Below are 19231 nucleotides of genomic sequence, written 5' to 3' on the forward strand. Positions count from 1 at the left end.
TGGTTTGATGAGTGATTTGTACCATTCAGAGGGAACTATACCTGACCACATTTGTAATGTGTCATCTCTATGACATATTTAAAGCAGAAGTAAGTGATATATTTGTGTTAATATAAGTCTTAAATAGTTATATCTTCAGACAGCAATCACTTACATAGAGTGTTTGGACTGAAACACGGGTCTGTCAGTCACTCTGCTCTGCTCTGAGTCGAGGAGAAAACATTTATCGTATCCTACAGTTTTTATCCAATGAGGAGAGAGAACGGCATGCAGGGCTGTGTGTGCAGCCAAGGAACGCCGTGAATGTGGCGACGTAGGGACGAGGACTGTTATGGTGCGTTCAAGGAAACTCGTATTTTTCCGACCGTGAAGTCGTACCAGTTCGATCTGGTACGAGTTCACCGGTCGGAAGTTACGAGTGGCCGTTATAGTGACTTTCACCGGTAAAACAGGTCGGAAAAACACAAGTGGGTTGCCTGGAACGCTACAAAGTCGTAAGTTGTGACTTGAAGCTGTAATTTACGATTTCAAAAGCCTGCCTGGAACGCAGCATTAGCGAAAACGACCGGACCACTTACTTCTGCTTTAACAGAGGCTCATGCTGCCTTGCAACCAAAATGGGAGAGGTATCAAATAATAGACCCTGTCCCATAAATATGAAATGATGCTTCATCTAAGTGACAAAAAAATGTAGTTTTCATACGTATCCCAGCTTCTGCCGGCCCTGCACACTGCACAAGAATTGAATTTTGTCTGCTGTGTTGTCAAAGACGCGTTGTCATCAAAATCGAAACCAAAGATTATAGATTAGAAATGATACTCTCACTTTTTCATTCACAGCCGTTCAATCTCAACAGTCAGCTCATCTGGCAATTTTCACCAGAACAAAGGTGAAGCTTGGCTGTGTGACACATTTCATCATAATGATCTGCCACTCAATTAGTATGTAAGTGATATACTGCATGTGTGCAATGTCTCTTGTTGAAAGTTTCAGTAGAAAGAGGATGTTTGAGGTCAAATGGGCAACAGAAAGTCCTTGTGAAATTTAATTGTAGTCATTGTACAGTGTCAAACAGGAAGAGACCACACACACACACACACACACACACACACACACACACACACACACACACACACACACATGTCCCTCTTGCTTATTTCACCTCAGTACAACTCCAAACAAAATCATGTCTCAGGTCTCTGCATTGTTGCACTCCTTTCCATCTACTCACCTCTGACAGCCGACTCAAACCCCAACAACTCTCTTAAGCACTGCAACCTTTTACTTGAGCACTGTAGCACCTTACTACATTGTATGTTGTTTTTGTTGTTTGTGTTTCTTATTCCATATTAGCACAACTCCTGGTTCTTGCATTGCTGCACCCCAATTTCATCCATCCATCCCTGACAGTTTTTTATTGCGCACTGTAGCACTTTATCACACTGTACTATATTTTGGTTTTGTTGTGTTCCTAATCCATTCTAGCACAATTCCATCAAGAAACCCTGTCCTGGTCTTGCATTGTTGCATCCTCATCCATCTTATCCACCCATAAACAGTCGTACATAATATTATTTCAGTGTCTTTTTTGTACAATTATGTATCACATCTCTTGCAATATCTACACACTCCTGCTTGTGCAACTGTGTGTACGGGCATAGTGCAATACAATCTAGCACTCTAAACCAATGTGCACTTTGGGGCACCGTGCAATACAACTTGGTACCCATGATGCACTCCTGCACTTTAGCACTTGTCACCTTGGCCTGGCACCTTTGCACTTTTGCACCTTATCTCTCAGAAACTCTTTTGGTCCCCCTACCAATGGAAGTGTTGTCAAAATGTCAATGTTTTATTTCGTTAAAGTTGTGTGTTGTTGTCTGCATTACGTTTTTTATAATACTATGTTGTTGTTGTTCTGACACTGTACTGTTTTTATGTTTTGGGACTCCGGATGGAAACTAGCACTAGCTGCTACAATCCGGCACATTTACATGTTTTTATATGTCCATTAATGTGCATTGTCCCACCCAAATAAACCAATAAATAAATAAAAAAATATATATATATATATATATATATATATATATATATATATATATATATATATATATACACTGTGTGTGTGTGTGTGAGAGGAGGGACCCTCCTCTCAACTGAAGGTGTTGCATGTGTTACACACACATGAGCAACACTTCTTTGTAACTGCTGCAGTGAAAATAAGTCAAATGTTTTAGTGTGTATTTTGTAATGTCTGAAGTCTCCTTGGCTGCATCAGTGTCACTGAAATGAAAACAGAAGCGTTGGAAACAAAACAGCAGGTAATCCAGAGCAGATATGAGTCACTCAAATTACAAAGTACTCAATCAAATGTTGAATTTAAGAAGCCGTTTGAGGCACTTGAACCTTTATTCAGCCTGCTACTTCCCTGTTCCCCAGAGGAAACAATAGTTACCTAATAAGTGATTCAATTTTATATTGATATTTAACGTCCAAAAAGTATCAATATCATCAATATATGATGCATTATTCATTACAGGTTAAAATACAGCATCCAACACTGTTAAGCAGCTGTTAATCCAGACCAACTACAACACTAAAGTGCTTCAACCATCAATAATTATAATAATAAGAGTTTGAAACACACATAGGGGCCTTTCTGCACATCACAGTTAGTTGTAAGTAAATTGTTAATACTGTTGCCAGTGTTGCTAATACTAATACTGATTTTCTTGTAATGGAGTAATGGAGATTTTTACTCTGTAGACGTGTTCAAATTTTTGACTAATGTTTCATTTTATTCTATAAAAATTTTTTAAAAAATCTATAATTAATTTCATAATATTATCAGTATACACTGTTGTACATAATATTATACTGATGTCCATATAAACAGTAATAAAGAGAGGATTGTGCCTGAAAACTAAATTATTCCAACAGTGTATAATCATTGCTTAGCAGAGCAACAATCAGTTTTCATTCAATAAAGATTTGAGAAAATATTTATACTTGCATCACTTAAAATAAACAGGAGGTATTCTACCATGAATGATGTGTTGATCGTTTCGCTCTTCAACTACAGTGTTGATAACAAGATGATTAAATCTTCTGCCTCACTGTGCGACACAGAGATAAGAGAAGAGTTATTCATTTATTTTAGGGCTGCAGCTATCGAATATTTTAGTAATCGAGTACTCTACTGAAAATTACATCGATTAATCGAGTAATCGGATAAAACGTATTTTTGCTTGGTTAAAGAGCAATTATGAATACACAAGAGAAAATAACATATTTCACTCAATAATGAATGACCAATTGGTTTCCTTTTGTAGAATCAACTGTTTTTATTTCTTAAATTCACAAGCAAGTATTTTCTGGTCTTGAAACATTACTAAAGAGGCGACTGCTGCTAACATAAATAAGAATAAATAAAACACAAATAAAAATAAATTAAATTAAATTACTTTCAAGATATCAAAAATAAATAAAATTAAATTACTTTCAAGATATCAAAAATGTTTTCTGTGGAGATGCTGCAACATGGAAGACGTGCTGCTGTGGTATGCAAGGGCCGTGTTACAACTAGAGTGCCTATAGAGAGACATTTTCTGTCTTTTTGTCGCCTTTTTCTCCCTCAGTCAAACACCCACGTCCGCCCCCCCGTTAAGGTTTCTACCTAATCAACGGTCTCACCGCAACAGATGGTTCACGTCATGATAACTTAAGTATTTTGGCCATTCAAACTTCCACAGTCCATAGTCCTTTTCTTTGTTTGATATTTCAAGAGACTTTGGTTAAGTAGCCTAACCATGGATAGCTCCTAGGCAGGATTGTTCTGCTGTGTTGTCGCCACTCGCCACCGTCCCCCCGTCATCGCGGCCATCGCCTCGCCGCCGCCGCCGCCGCCGCCCCCCTCCCCATCTCCGCCGTCATCCGCGGCGAACGGCCGCGCGGGGGGGGGGCGTGCACGGTTACGTTCATAGGTTACGTTACGGCGCACGTTGTGCCACATTGAAAGTCCGTGCGGCCGCTTGAACTACAATTAAATTAACGATTCCTCGAGGCAGAAAAAAATCCTCGGACCATTTTTTGTAATCGAGGTACTCGAATTACTCGAGGAATCGTTTCAGCCCTAATTTATTTATTTATTCATTCATAGATTGGCTGCTGTAACGTGTAGTCAAATCAAATACAAAAATAAATATGTTTTAATATTAAAATACACATACATGCATAGCTATATAATAACAATTTCAACCTTCTTTTAAAAGCCCATTGGTCAGTTCCTTGGCATTGTGTGGTGTTTCCTTCTTCGGTTACAAACTCTGGGCCGTTGAATATCTCCAAACTTTTACATCCTTCATGTAAAACTTCATTCCTCGAGCTCACCCAGTCAGAACTGCACATTTCTACTCCCTCTTCCTGTTCATGGTGACCTTGTTTCACTTGGACATTTCTTTTTTCCGAGTAACCATGCATCATATACTGTAAATGTTTCATGTGGTTCTGCAGCAGCACCTTCACCACAACCATACACACTGTTTTCTTACACACCTGCCATGACCTCATCAGAATAAAAATCCACTTTTACCCTCCTGCAGTTTTCTGTTGTTGACAGTTGAATATAAGCTCTTCAGCAGCTGTACCTGTCTGTCATGAAACAGGTTAGACACATAGTAATCTGTATTCCTGTCTAAACATTTGCTGCATTTCACATATTGCTGATGCAAATTTCCCAGCTTGCAAAACACAGACTCCAGAAAAAAAACATTTTAAATCACATATTATCGAACAACTGTTACTTCCACTTTAGTGTCAACCTGTCGTTTTGCAGACACTGTCAGGACTTTGCTAAGTTTTCCTGCCACCTGCATTTTCCAGGAGTTAAAACTTGGTACCCTGTTCGGAAGGAGATTTGTGTTGCACCACAAGTTTCACAATCATAGCATTTCTACATTATGTAAAACACCACTCAATCACTCAATTGCTCAATCATATATAGCCTATGTGTATATATATACTATACATAAATTAAATAATAAGCAAGGCATACTGTATATGCAACATGTAGCTCCCATCATGTTGAACTAGATGTTTACTCCTGCTTTTATGTTCTGTCCTAAAAGTGCAGCCAATTTTCAAATACCTGCAGGGTCACCAAAATACCTCAGTGTCAAAGCCATGTGAACTTCAGGATTTTCGGGTGAGTTCCCACGTCTGAAGTTATGTTATAGTAAAAAGGAGAAGTTGTTTATGACATGAGTGGAGAAACAATTGCCTGTTCTGCATTTGAGGCTGCAGACACAGGGACGAAACACATTAAAGTCACGGTATGACCATTATGCAGAGTAAAATGTCTCAGACAAAGGTTTACACACTTATCACCTAGTCTTTATAAAAAATAAATACTTTTTAAAAAAGACACGTAACAATATGCACTTTAAACAATAAAACAGAGTCAGATACAGGCTCAGTGGGGAACAACACATTATTTCACAGACTAAATTATGTGGTGAAAGTTTCTTTTTGGACACTGTTGAACAGGTTTGACTGGTACATTTGTTAAGTTCCTGCTCGGAGACACTTGTGACTGTCAGGTCCAAAACCAGTGACACATCCTGACCAACCACTGCACGAGCAGAGTCGCCTCTCGCCATCACCAGGCTCAGTGTCAATGGCTTTGGTCAAGGTGGAAGGTTAAATGCAGACGCTGATGAAGTGGGCAGACATTTAACGTAAAGCCACTGAAGAATTTACTTAGCAGTTACTCCAAGGTAAATACTCTGTTAGGTATGAAGGTTTTGCATCTAGGTCATTTCAGAGGAATGAGTGCTATGTGCTACTGTAATTATTAATGCATTACTGCATATATCACTTTAATATTGCAGCAGGTACAGGTGCAGCAGGGCTAGAGAACAGTGTCACATGTTAGAGAGCTCAGTGGATTTACCACAGCATGAACTGAAGGGCCTGAAGTCCATAATGATGCAGCCTCTATATTACAGTAATACACTGTGTTCTTCCTTTAGCTCTGACCAGGATATTCTTTTCACTGTGATGGCCTTGTTTACATATTTTTCGTTGTCATTGTTCATTGACAATAGGTGTAACCAATGGTTTCTTGACAGTAATTGCACACACCAGACAAATATCCTTGTAGCCACATTATTCATGTTCATGTTCATGTTGTATTGTTTCCTGAGAAGTGTTTTGCGCTGTCTCACGTGTCCCAGTGCTCAGTCAGCGCAATGCATTCACACTCAGTCACGTCTGTTTGTACAGTGGAGGCCCGTAATTGTCACACCTCTTAACAAATCACCTTTTCTGACAATTGAACCTGCGTCTTCAGGCTGTAACTTATTTAATCTTTAATCCAGTAGTTGTTGTCACGTGCAGTATAATTACCTAGGCCTGCACACCAAAAGACTGACAGCATTCTGAAGTAATACTGAAGTTACCCGGAAAGTCCTGTTCTTCCTCTTCTCATAACTCTCTCTTTCTACTGTGTGTTATAGTACGGTTTCTGGTATGAATTTTAATTTATCTTTATGATCAGTCATTTATGGACGGGTATGTGTGTAATTCCACTTATCAAAACGGCAGCGATCTGAAGTTGGGCCAAATCCCATTTACCTCCATATAAGTCCATCGTATCCTGTGCTGCATAATGCTTTGATTTGAAGAAAATACTGATTAATTCAATAGAATGAATTACTACAGTAATAATGTACTTTAATCATCAGTTTTCATCTGCTTATCCTCATAGGCAACACGTACTGTAGGAATCAGTGTTTCTAAAATCCTGCAACATTTTTATTTTCGTAATTCAGATATTTCTGGTGGCGTTTCCGAGATAAAAACAAAGTGCAAAGGACGTCAACACAGCTCTACAAGTCACTGGGGGTCAAACAAGATTTTAACTGGCATAAAAACTAGCAAACAGCTCCAAAGATTTTTTTTTCCTGGTGTTATATTCCAACATGGAGGTGAGGCGAGCCTAAGTAGAGCTGGGACTGACAAATGTCATTGTAGACTAATGAGAGTTGTGATCATTTGAACACAAAGCTGAGTTAAGTCAGAAGTGTCTTAACCTTTAGATGCAGGAGTGACTGGACCTACACTCTTCCATGTGGGTCAAAAATGACCCGTATTAGAATCAATGTGGTTTTATGCTGCTTTTGTCATTTTGGTTAAAAATAATCATCTGTAGCCTATTATATCTTGTATTATATTTTGCTCCACACAATAAATATTAAATGTTTTAAATATTTAATATTTTTCACTTTTTTAACTTTAATGTTTTGAATGGCAACCTATTGATCAATATAAATGCACACGCATGCATGCACACCTACACACAAATACAGTAATGTCAGGTAGCTTAGTTAGCTAGCTAGTTTCACAAATTTGGAAAATTTGATGATAAAAAAACACATTCTCTTTCACACATTAGTGACACACACATGCAGTAGGCTACATACAGTTACTGTAGCTGGAGTTAACTATTAAATAGGCTAATATGTTGACATAAGATAGGGCCTACTCACATAACAGTCATGAATGACACACACAGATAAGATCAAATATTAAATGGTATAATATCAATAACATGTTTTTGAGAAATACCTGACAACAACTTTACCTCACCGGGTCATTTTTGACCCACTTGTGCATCTAAGGGTTAAGTAACATCTATTGTTTACAGCAGACGGGTCCAGAAGTCCAAGACCATTTCCCATTCAACTTATCAGGAAAGACATTTTCCGAGTATGACCCTGCCTATTTTTTCCCCCTAACGTGACTCTAGATTTATCTTTACAACCTAATTAAAAGTAGATATCTTAAATGGGTCATTCCAGTAACTGAAATCAATGTGCAGTTTGTTTCAGATAAATGAGCCGAACTGGGATTGTGTGCTGTAACACGGTGCTTCCTGCTGGGCCTACTGTGAGGTCGGTGGCCTTTAGCACACTACAAGGGGAAGTACAAACAGACTCAATGGGTTCTGACTGACAGATTCCAGGCGCCACAACGACCATGAAAGAATAATAATAGACCAGATTCCATGACACAATATGAATGTGTTTTTTACACCTTCATTCCTTCCTGCTCATCAAGGTGGTGCTTTTTTCTCTCTTTCCATTAGCTTATCTTGTGAAATGGCATTGGCGCTCTGCTCATACTTGCTTCCTCCTTACGCTGAATTTGCGACACAACCTGCAAGTTTAAAGAAGTACCCTACCTCGGGACAAATTAGTTTATTTTTTCTCCAGTGCAATTCACCCACAACACTTATAAGGAGTGAAAGCTGCCAAGGGTTCATCACTATATCTGGTCCAATCTTTGACCTTTGCGTTTATCTGACAAAGATTCCTCACATCCAACGAACCGATGCCGTGATCTGTGGGTCTGTGAGGTGTGAATTCAGTGTTGGGAGTTCAGATGGCCACATGTTTATAAGGTTCAGTAGTGAAATGTCACCTCCCCCAAAACCACAGAAAATAACGTTCAAATCAAGTTGAAGGACATGTCACCACAGTATCTGCTTGGTCACTACTGATACTGTACAGGCTGTAGCCCATTAAGTAGCTTTAATAATTATGTTTCCCTGTTTTTAAACATTAAATATATCTGTAGAAATAAACAAAAAGAAATAAAATCTGTTTATATGATAAACTAATGACACACAGCTACAAACTGACTCACAAACATCTGTATGTCCAATACACATGCTCTACTGTATAAGTCAGTGTAAGTATAACGCAGTATTTAACCAATATACATACGTAGATATATAATCTTTGTCGTACTGTATGTTTACACAATTGTTGTTCTTTGTTATTGTAATTCATTGAGTAATTGTAATGTATTGAGTAATAAGTAATTTGTATATTTGTAAGGTCTAAATGCCGTCTGTATGGTAAATCTCCAGATAAGGCTTTCTCACTGAATTCATTTTGAAACTGTCCCTTTTCCTCATAAGGTCTGTCTATTTCAAAAAGCTGACACACAGATAACTCTGTTGTTCAGCTGACACACAGCTCGGATTAACCACACATAATTTGCTGTAACACAATGCTCATTAATGCTTATGTAACAACGCCGTCAGAATGAAAAAGTGTTCCGACAAGTTTCCAGTTTTAGGAAAAAACTAGAACCAGTGTTTTCAGAATGAAACTGAAATACTTCTGACCTGTTTGTCCCAGCTCGAGCTCATAAGCAAACCTGTCATTTCACCATTGCTGCAGTGAACCAGACTGATGGTCCGATTTGGAGATGAACTTTTTTCTGCCTTATTGTCCACTCTGAGCTGATGTGTTAGAACAATTACTTTTGTGCAAATTGCATGTTTTTCTGGATGGACAGGTAAGCTCCCGTGCTTGCGTTATATTCTTATTCATAAAATGTGCATGGTTCAATAAAAACTGCAAGACAATGGTCGGTAACAGGATACGATTTCCTGGAGGTTGTAAACGTCTGTTACCATAACGAGTCTTAAGGAAGATACCGTGACTCTCCAGCACTAACAGCACTCCTTCCTTATTGTGTTTTGGGGTGAGGTCAGAATTCCTCAATGTTGTATACAAAGTGTTGTTATCATATGTGGCATAAATTACTCACTGACTCATTGTTCAAAACAGCTCTGCTTCCTGGGTCACCATCTGTGTTGAGCAACACTGAAGCTCTAAGTGGCCCAGAGAAGCTCCTCAAAACCTGCTGTTTGTTTCCTGTTTTAACTTTAAGTTTTTCAGTTTTGATCTATTTTTAAATGATTAATAAGTTCCTACTTAATTGTTACTTTATTGAGAAAGCTGAATTTCCCAACAGCCCGCGTTCACTCAATGCACATACACAAAAGATCAGCTCTCTGACCGGCGCCCTGGTGAAATGTGACTTGTTGCTAAACCCTGAGGTTGACTAACAACCTTTTTCAAAGAAGGAACTGGACAGGAATAGTGCAACTCTCCTGTGGATGTTGCAAACACAATGAGATGCTGACAGAAAAGTGACATTTTACTTTTGAGCCGATCAACCCAACACTCATTCAAAGTGAGATTAAAAATAGTCACATCTCATGCCTGAAATTTGTTATCAGTTTTAAAGTTAAACTGGTTTCGGTTCCACAATAAAACTAAATCCTCTGGAAGAGCTTGTCACTGATTTATTATAGTTTAAATATGAGAATAATATTGATATCTATGTAATATGTTCCATATAATCTGTCAATCAACAGGTAGTGCATTATGTGTGATCTAACCCAAGATAGGGAGAGGTGCAGGACAGAAATAATATACAAATAAAAAGAAGAGGTTTTCTTCACACTACAAAGTGACATTGACTCTATGGGGTGTTGCTGATTTGTTAACAACTGAACCACTTTCATTTTTCTTGAGTTAAATTTTCACACCTCACGTGGATGAAATAATGGTCAAGTAATTTTATCAGCAGAGGTCATGGCTTAATTTGCAGCCACTGTGTCTGTCAGCAGCTGTTATCTCAAATGTGTGACGTCGGTTTCCTGACACACTTTTAGTTTTAATTCAAGGATCAATTCAAGGATTACCATTGAGATTTGTAATTAATTATATAGGTGACATTAAACTCTTAGACTTTTATCAGTTCTGATTGGTTAATTATTGTAGCTCTGGTATTTCACAGCGCAGTGGATTTTCCCTGAATCTCTTTTCCTGGTCTTTTTATCATTAACAACCGCGTTTGACAGCCAAGAGGAGTTCCTTTGTGTATAACAGAGAACAAAGGGAATGGCGTGCTCGACTCTTGTGTAAAGATAAAACTGGGTGCTGGCTCAAAAATTGAAACAATGAAAAAAACTGAAATGGCAGCACTCACAAAATAATCTTGAAACATTTATTAAATGCACAGCAGTGCCTGACGGACGCGTTTCAGGCGTTGGCTTTCTTCAGCGTCTTCTTTGTGAGTGCTGCCATTTCAGTTTTGTTTTTTTTTCCTTTATGTATAACAGCCACATTGCTCCGCACCCAAACACGCACAACCCTAAACAAAGCAAACTTATATATGTATATACTGTATGTCTCAATGCTTTTCTTTTCCTCATTGCACGGCCATGCGTCACACATACAACCTCTCATTTACTGTAGGCTAAGTATTCGAGTTGCCAAGATTTGATCTCCTAATCTCAATCTGCCAAAAGACAAAATTAAAACAAAAACACATGATTACTGATTCCTGGTTTATTTTAAGGTTAAGGTGATTAAACTCCTGACTTGTTTATGACAAAACTGAATTGTGATTGCTTCCTCTTTTGTAAGATTTTCTCAAGTTTATGTGTTGTCACACTGCATGGCAACACCAGGAAACTAGTATAAAATACAGAAAAGCACCAGAAAACTGCAAAGATCCACTCAAAAAATGATTTCCCTCGATGACTATATCTCCATTTCTATCTGCATATCGCAGGTTATCCCCCAACTTCTCCCCCGTCTTTTTTCTTTAACCCTTTTACAGTTGAATTACAGTCATGGAGCCAGGAGAAAACCATAGACTATATCCATTCATATCATGAAAATAATTTCTAAAATGTGTCTGAAATGCTAAAACACTAGAATAACAATATGACCTATATATATATATATATATACACAACGTAATATACTTATATAATATAGACTGTCAACTATAACTTCACCTTCAACATGACTCTCACCGTTATTGTGGTGATTGTAATCACCGATGCCACTAGTATTACTTGTTGTGCTGCTTGCTCAAGATTGTTAAAAAAGATCATCGTTTTTATCAGTTGACCATAAAATAGTAAATGATAAGAATAAAAAGGTTCTTTCAGTGGCGAGAGGAGGAAGAAGGAACTGGTCTTTCCTGACAGTAGCTTCACCTGGACAACCCAGGGGCGAGGCTTCACTGTATATAAGCAGGAGACAGAGCTCGACACAGCATCAGTCCACTCACAGCTCCAGATCACAGAGAGCAGCTGAAATCTTCTCCAGTCTCTTCACAGAAACAGGACACAGGTAACAAGACTTAGATATTATAACGTTATTATATTATTTTCTGTTGCTGAATGATCAAATTTTCTGCATCTTGACATTTGAAATGATTTTATTCTCATTCTGACTCTGCTTTGATTATTTGTTTCAGAGATGCTTCTCTCTGTCCTTTTTGTGCTGGGCATCTGCCTGGTGCCTGCAGCTCACTCTGAAACAACAGGTAGGTTTTTAAATTTTTTTTATTAAACCAGGTAAAGCTTATTGAGATGTAGAATCTCTTTTTCAAAAGTGACCTGGCCAAGAGGCAGCAAAATTACAAGCAGTAATACAGATAAATAACAAAAGGTTGTTCACACTGCAGTAAATGTAGTAAAATACTGAGTATGATTTCAAATCCTTTGAATAATAAGGTTTTTCTTTTCTGCAGAAGAACGTCTTGGCAGTCCTTTCCTTCAGAAATGTTTCGAGGAGGCAAAGAAAATTGTGGATGACGCCTACAAGTATTCCAGAGAAGAGTGAGTTCACCTTCTTTTTTTCGTCTTCTTTCATGAAATACTTGATTTTCCTCTTAAAGGACACAGCATAGATGTATTCTGAAGAGCTGATTCTCTGGCGTGCAAGTTGTTGTGAGGAAAAAAGTTGCCAAACAGAGGCCGTAGTTTGCAGATTGTTCAACTGGGCGACTGTTTCTCTATTCCAGGAGCCTGAGGCGAGTCCGCAGGGACGTGGTGAAGCCCCATGATGCCCTCCGCCTCCTGAAGCAGCCTCGAGGTGACACCCGCAACGCCGTGAGATCTGCCGACTACATGGCTCAAACTCTTCGTCTGCTGCACGACAGGGTGCATCGTGTGCACAAGCGCTCACTTAACGCAACAGGTCAGACAGGCAGCAAGCCACACACAAACACACACACACTCAAAGTGCTCACCGTCTTTGTGACAGGTTTTGCTGGTTTTGGTTTAGTCTGAGTCTGAGATCTACTGTCACACTTCAAAGCTACAATTAAAGACCAGACGTATAAGGTAGACACAATCTCACAACAACACATCTTTTATTTTTCCAGATTTGCTCAGTGCAGAAGATCTGGAGGACCTTGCCCGTATAACCGGATGTTCGGCTCGAATCAGGAATCCACAATGCAACACCACACCAAACATCAACAAGTATCGCACAATCACCAGCGTGTGCAACAACCTGTGAGTCCCGTGCAGCCGACGACAGCAACACATTTCTAACACCACCTTGTAAAGCAGAAACACACATTTTTCACCATGTAAATCTAGGCACAGAATAAGAGTTGTAGGAAACAAAACGACACAGTTTCTCTTTAAAAATGAGTGTGTAATTCATAGCTGGTTATACAACTGAGTGGTGCCTCCATTCACATGACATGTTTTGTGAAATGCACCTACAGTGTTAGGCCATACACCACAGAGATGTGTTCACCTCTGTGGGATTTCTCAAGTAGTGTGTCTAAACTTACACGTTTGGTGTTTTTCCGCCATTTAGAAAAAACCCTCGCCTGGGAGCCTCCAACACCCCCTTCGCCCGCTGGCTGCCTGCCGAATACGACGACGGCATCTCCCAGCCTAAAGGAGCAGCCAACCGGACATTCAACAACTTCTTGCTCCCACTGGTGCGACCCTAAAACCCCACACACACGCACTCGCTCTGTGATCCGTGCACAGTGAACAGAATCATTTCTTACCGCGACTCCCTTTCACCACGCAGGTGCGACAGGTGTCCAACAACATCCTCAGCACAACAGATGCGGGCGTGGTCAACGACAGGGAGTTCACGCACATGGTGACCCTGTTCGGCCAGTGGAACGACCACGACCTCACCTTCACCCCCTTCTCGCCCAGCATCCGCTCCTTCAGCAACGGGGTGAACTGTGACGAGAGCTGCGAGATGACCGAGCCGTGCATACCCATCCCGGTTGGTGCCAAAACAGCAAACTCAAACAAAGACACGCCAGTTTTCCTCTGAAAAGCTTCTTATCATAACCTTTGACCTCTCTCCCACCTGTCAACAGATCCCTCCAGGTGACCCTCGCCTGCCCACCGGCCCGGACAGCTGCATCCCCGCCTTCAGATCCGCTCCCACCTGTGGAACCGGATTCTCGGCCTACAACTTCGGAGGAGAGCCCAACAAGAGGGAGCAGATCAACGCTCTGACCGCCTTCCTGGACCTCAGCCAGGTGTACGGCTCAGAAGACACCCTCGCTCGCAACCTCCGTGACCTCACCAACGATGGCGGCCTGATGAAAGTGAACAAAGAGTTCAGAGACAACGGACGGGAGCTGCTGCCTTTCCATCCAATGCAGGTGGAGATGTGCGCCACCCGCAGAAGAGTCACCAACGACACCAACGCCAAGGAGGTTCCCTGTTTCATTGCAGGTCAGTCATGTCTCAAATTTGCCATCAACCCCCATTGTAGGTGAGGTGTAACTTCCTGCTTTACTGCTAGAGGGAAGTTATACTTCTACAGCCGTACACAGTTAACATCTGGTGAACTCCTAATAGAAAGCAGAACCAAACAAGAATCTGAAGACGAAACCAAACCTTTTCTATCTGCATTGTCTGTCTCAAAGGTGATGTCCGTGTGGACGAGAACATCGCTCTGACATCCCTCCACACGCTGTTTGTACGTGAACACAACCGCCTGGCTCGCCAGCTGAAACGAATTAACCCACAATGGGCCGGTGAGACGCTCTACCAGGAGACCCGCAAGATCATGGGCGCTTACACACAGGTCAGCAGCGCGCACGTTTATAGATTCCCCATCTCCAAAGCTTCTGTTGTTCCCTCTAGGTAAACCTCTCTGTCTGTCCGTCTCTCCCTCTCTCTCTCAGGTGTTTGTGTTCAGGGACTACCTGCCACACATTGTGGGTAACGACGCCATGCGCAGACAACTGGGCCGTTACCCCGGCTACAATCCCAACATTGACCCCAGCGTCTCCAACGTCTTCGCCACAGCAGCTTACCGCTTCGCCCACTTGGCCATCCAGCCATCCCTGTCCCGCCTGGACGCAAACTTCAGGGAGAATCGTCAGTTCCCCAGCGTGCCCTTGTTCAAGGCCTTCTTCACCCCCTGGAGAATCGTCTTTGAGGGTGAGCCGCTCGGACGGAAACTGTGGCAAGTCTTTTATCATTCTGTTAGCAGATTAAGAAACATCAGCCTGATTTTTCAATCCATCTCTTCAGGTGGCATCGACTCCCTGCTGCGTGGTCTGGTGGGTCGTCCCGCCAAACTGAACACTCAGGATCACATGATGGTGGACGCTCTGAGGGAGAGGCTGTTCCAGTTTGTGATGCATCTGGCTTTGGACCTCGGCTCTCTCAACATGGAGAGGGGACGTGACCATGGCTTGGCTGGTACACAGCTCCTCCTAATGTTTCATCCTTTTACAATCCCCCTCTCTAATGTTTTATCAGTTTTTTTCTTAAATTGCACTCTTTCTTTTCTTCGCTGTTTAATCCTCTAGGCTACAACGGTTGGCGCAAATTCTGTGGCCTGTCTCAGCCCAGGAACGCAGCAGAGCTCGGCCGGGTGCTGAACAACAACGATCTGGCCCGAAATCTGCTGAGGCTCTACGGTTCCCCCGACAACATCGACGTTTGGATGGGAGGTGTGGCCGAACCGTTTGTTGCCGGCGGCCGCGTGGGGCCTCTGTTCGCCTGCCTCATCGCAACCCAGTTCCAGAGGACCCGTCAGGGTGACAGGTCAGTACGTGTGAAGAAAAAGATGCATGCTGTGCTGTATGTTGGACATCTGAAAGTGTTTTCCAGTTAGTTGATGATCTTATTACAAAACAATGTATATTTCAAAGTCACGCTGCGTTGACACTAACCTGCTCTTTTCTCCTCTCCTTTTGAAATTCTCAGGCTGTGGTACGAGAACCCGGGCGTCTTCACCCCAAGACAGAGAGCTGCCCTGTCGAACGCCAGGCTGTCCAAAATTATCTGTGACAACAGCGGCGTCACGGCTATTCCCACCGACCCCTTCAGAGTCATCTCAAACAGGAACCGTCTGGTCCGCTGCAACAGCCTCCGCAGCTTGGACCTGACCCCCTGGAGGGAGAGACCCTGCTCCGCGAACTCAGGTGAAACACTGGATCCAACTTTCTTAGAGCGGGAAAGACTCTCATCACCAAGTTAACAATCATTTGGTGCTCACTGTGTTTTTCATTCTGAGGTGAACCTGGTGTATTTATTTCTTCTCTAATCTCTTGAGTGGAATCGTTCTTTATACATGTGGTGTTTGATGTTGCAGGCCCGGGCTGTGTTGAAGTTGTCAGTGGAAGAGAGGTCGGTGTTAAGCACTAACATTTTAACCCTTGTGCATTGCTTGAAAAAAAACAAAAAACATTATACATCTATACATACAACATTATAGAAACTGCCATAAATATATATCTATCTCCTTTAAAGTTAAGCTTCATCCCCATCACAGTTTCTGCAATAACTGCATCGTCTCATATGGACATGCCATCACATAGACTGTCATGTAATCACACAAGTAGACGCTATAAAGGTTAAAAAGTCAGAAAAAAATGTCTTTAAGGATGCACAAGAGTTAAAGATGGAGGATTAAAATGTAAACATTCATATGATGTGACACTTCTTAACATTTGGGCATCTTGGTGAAGGTGTTCCTGACTACAAAGGAAACACTATAGTTTTACTGATACACACACATTTTGAAAAAAAAAAAAAAAAAGGCTGAAGTTTTCAGGCTCAATATATTGACGTCTACTTCTTGATATACAGGATGCGATGTTGGAGGAGGACCTGGAGGACCAGGAGGAGCTGATGGACAACGAGGTAATTTAATATCTATAGTGTGTATGGCAGCATGCTCTTATAATAATGGCATAATTAATCTCAGAATGGTAGAAGCTGAGACATAAATGGGACTTAAAAGTAATAAGCGAGTAAGTAAGAATAAAATAATTTAGTATAAGTCCCACGTTTCACCCTGAGGACACCAAGCAAACTAGTCCCTGACAAATTAACAGCAGATCACAGAACTGTTTTCCTCTGTAGACTCAGCTGAAAATGTGGACAGTTACAGTATATCCATGATCTTCTGTACAGTGTGACAGAATATTGAATAATTTATTATTTCGTATGTCTGCAGATCCGATAGGACCTCCAGGCCCCCGAGGACCCCCGGGGCCCCAAGGCCCCCCAGGCCCTCCCGGAACATCAGATGTTCACACCAATACCACACAGTCTGCCTTCTCCGTCATCCTGGGAAAATACAGTTTATCTTCCGGGAAAACCATTCGTTTCCATCAGGTCATCTCCAACAAACAGAACCACTACAACACGTCGACGGGCAAGTTCACATGCGTCATCCCCGGTGTCTATGAGTTCCACTTCGTCTGCAGGACCTTCAACGGTAAAGGGACTGTGGATCTGTGGGTTAACAACAAGCTGGCGCTGAGCAGTGTCAAGGTGTATGAAGATAATCGCAAAACATCCTCAGGGGACACGGTGCTCCGGCTGAAGGAAGGAGACACGGTGTATTTGCGTTTAAACCAAAAGACCAGCGGCCTGAGCACAAAGAGCTTCTTCTCAGGACACCTGCTCTACACTTAGCGACACAACCACATCTTCTCCCGACTGAGATTCTGCCAGTTTAGACACCACTAGTCCGTCTACTTTGGGATCTGTTTTCAGTTCTTTTCCAATTTAATCAGGTCACACTGCTTTGCCTATTATTAATACTTTTACTGTTTTATTTTTCCTCTTTGTCAGTGGCTCAGACTACGACACGCCCTGCAACTTTACATGTTTAACATTGTACTGAAAAGCGAACAAGCATTTGATAGTTTTAGTAAGTAGCTTAGAAACCTTGAAATGTGATTTCACCAAATATGTCAAATATTGTTACAGCAGCAACATATCTATTGCCTATTTGACAAAAACAAAATGATCAGCAGCCAATTTTTGAGTGTGGTATTTACCAGTATTATTATTATGAACATGCACTGAGGAAATGTAAGTGTGCCTTGATAATGTTTTGCTTAAATTGCCTTGCACGTTTCACTGTCACTTTCTTAACTGTTGTATTTTGCATTCAATAAAAACAAAAGATGCTGAGATGAAGCAAATATTGTGCTCAAGTGTTTTAATTTACAAGACATGGAAAAGTGTTTCATAAGCAAAACTTAACTACTGCTGGTATCTGAATGTCTCTGTATTAAAGTACAGGACTAATGTAGAGAGCATTACGACCAAAGCTTCACTTGCATTTTAGAAAAAGGAAATGTTTAAAAATGTTTTTGGGGCAATAAAGATCAAAGTTTAACCATCTTCAACAGTCACTATACTGTACTGTGTGTCTCCTGTAGATGGAGCCATTGTTCTTTCTGAAAGAAAATAATATATGACAGATGAAGTGACAGAACTGGTTCATTTTAAAAAACAGAACATCTAAAGTGCATCTGAAAAATGTCCTCACTAGAAAACAATCCATTGCCTCATCTCTTGTTCTCATTGTCTTCATCAGTGTCGTCGTGTTACAGTTACCAGGAGGTTGGCAGTGACCCACCATGAACTGGATGTGGGTGGGAAGTTCAGACACACTGACACTTACACCTGTGTTTGGCTTGTCTCCTCTCCAGCCCACCTGGGCCACATGTGTTTGCAGTGCAGGAGGAAAATGTCTGCAGTCCAGGAGAAACGTGAAAACTATGTACAGGAAAGAGGCTGAGATTCAAAGTCTGTTTGTTTTTTTTGCTGCGGAGGTGAAAGTGTCAACCACTTAAAGTACAAGTGACGTACACTTTGTGAACATTTGAAAAGTGAAAGGTTTCTTATTTATCTGATCTTTTTTACTTTCATGTTTTTAGTTCAGAGTTCGTTCTGTCATTCAGACTCGAAGCTACATTCAAGGACGTTGACCATAAAAACAGTATGAGGTGTTATGGGACACAGATGTACATCTGGTCGGCTGAATGTAAACTTAAAGCGTCTATTGTCGATGCTGTGCAAGTTCATGCTTCACAAGAGTTCCCTCCAAGTTCATTGCCCACATTAAAACAAATTAATTCACTTTGACAAGTTCACAGCGCAAAAAAAATAACTGTACATATTCATTTCTTTTAGTTTTTAATGAGCTGGTCAGAAAGATTATTTTTCAATATGACTCCCTCCCCAGCCCTCTAGGCATTGCCACTTTGCAAACTCAGGCTACCTTTGAAGTCCAAGAAAAACCAATGTGTTTTATTACTTTA

At 41.0% G+C, this 19231-nt stretch overlaps 1 protein-coding gene across 2 annotated transcripts; it reads left to right on the top strand.

Moving 5' to 3' along the window:
- The first annotated feature begins 11933 nt into the window (after nucleotides 1-11933).
- Nucleotides 11934-18106, top strand: mpx (myeloid-specific peroxidase). 2 transcript variants are annotated; one of them, XM_085793670.1, is made up of 15 exons: nucleotides 11934-12205; nucleotides 12413-12500; nucleotides 12686-12861; nucleotides 13049-13181; nucleotides 13495-13621; nucleotides 13717-13923; nucleotides 14021-14384; nucleotides 14579-14739; nucleotides 14840-15098; nucleotides 15192-15362; nucleotides 15473-15710; nucleotides 15873-16090; nucleotides 16261-16295; nucleotides 16758-16811; nucleotides 17128-18106. In XM_085793670.1, the coding sequence occupies exons 1-15, from the start codon at nucleotides 12139-12141 to the stop codon at nucleotides 17134-17136; spliced, it is 2307 nt and encodes a 768-aa protein (XP_085649796.1). In that variant the 5' UTR covers nucleotides 11934-12138; the 3' UTR covers nucleotides 17137-18106. The 2 variants fall into 2 exon arrangements, with proteins under 2 accessions (XP_085649796.1, XP_085649797.1); XM_085793671.1 differs by having other exon boundaries at nucleotides 12139-12205; nucleotides 12416-12500.
- The last annotated feature ends 1125 nt before the right edge of the window (nucleotides 18107-19231 follow it).

This window comes from Trachurus japonicus, chromosome 12, assembly GCF_045865225.1.
Source record: "Trachurus japonicus isolate A0001 chromosome 12, Traja_1.0".
Classification (NCBI taxonomy): Eukaryota; Metazoa; Chordata; class Actinopteri; order Carangiformes; family Carangidae; genus Trachurus; species Trachurus japonicus.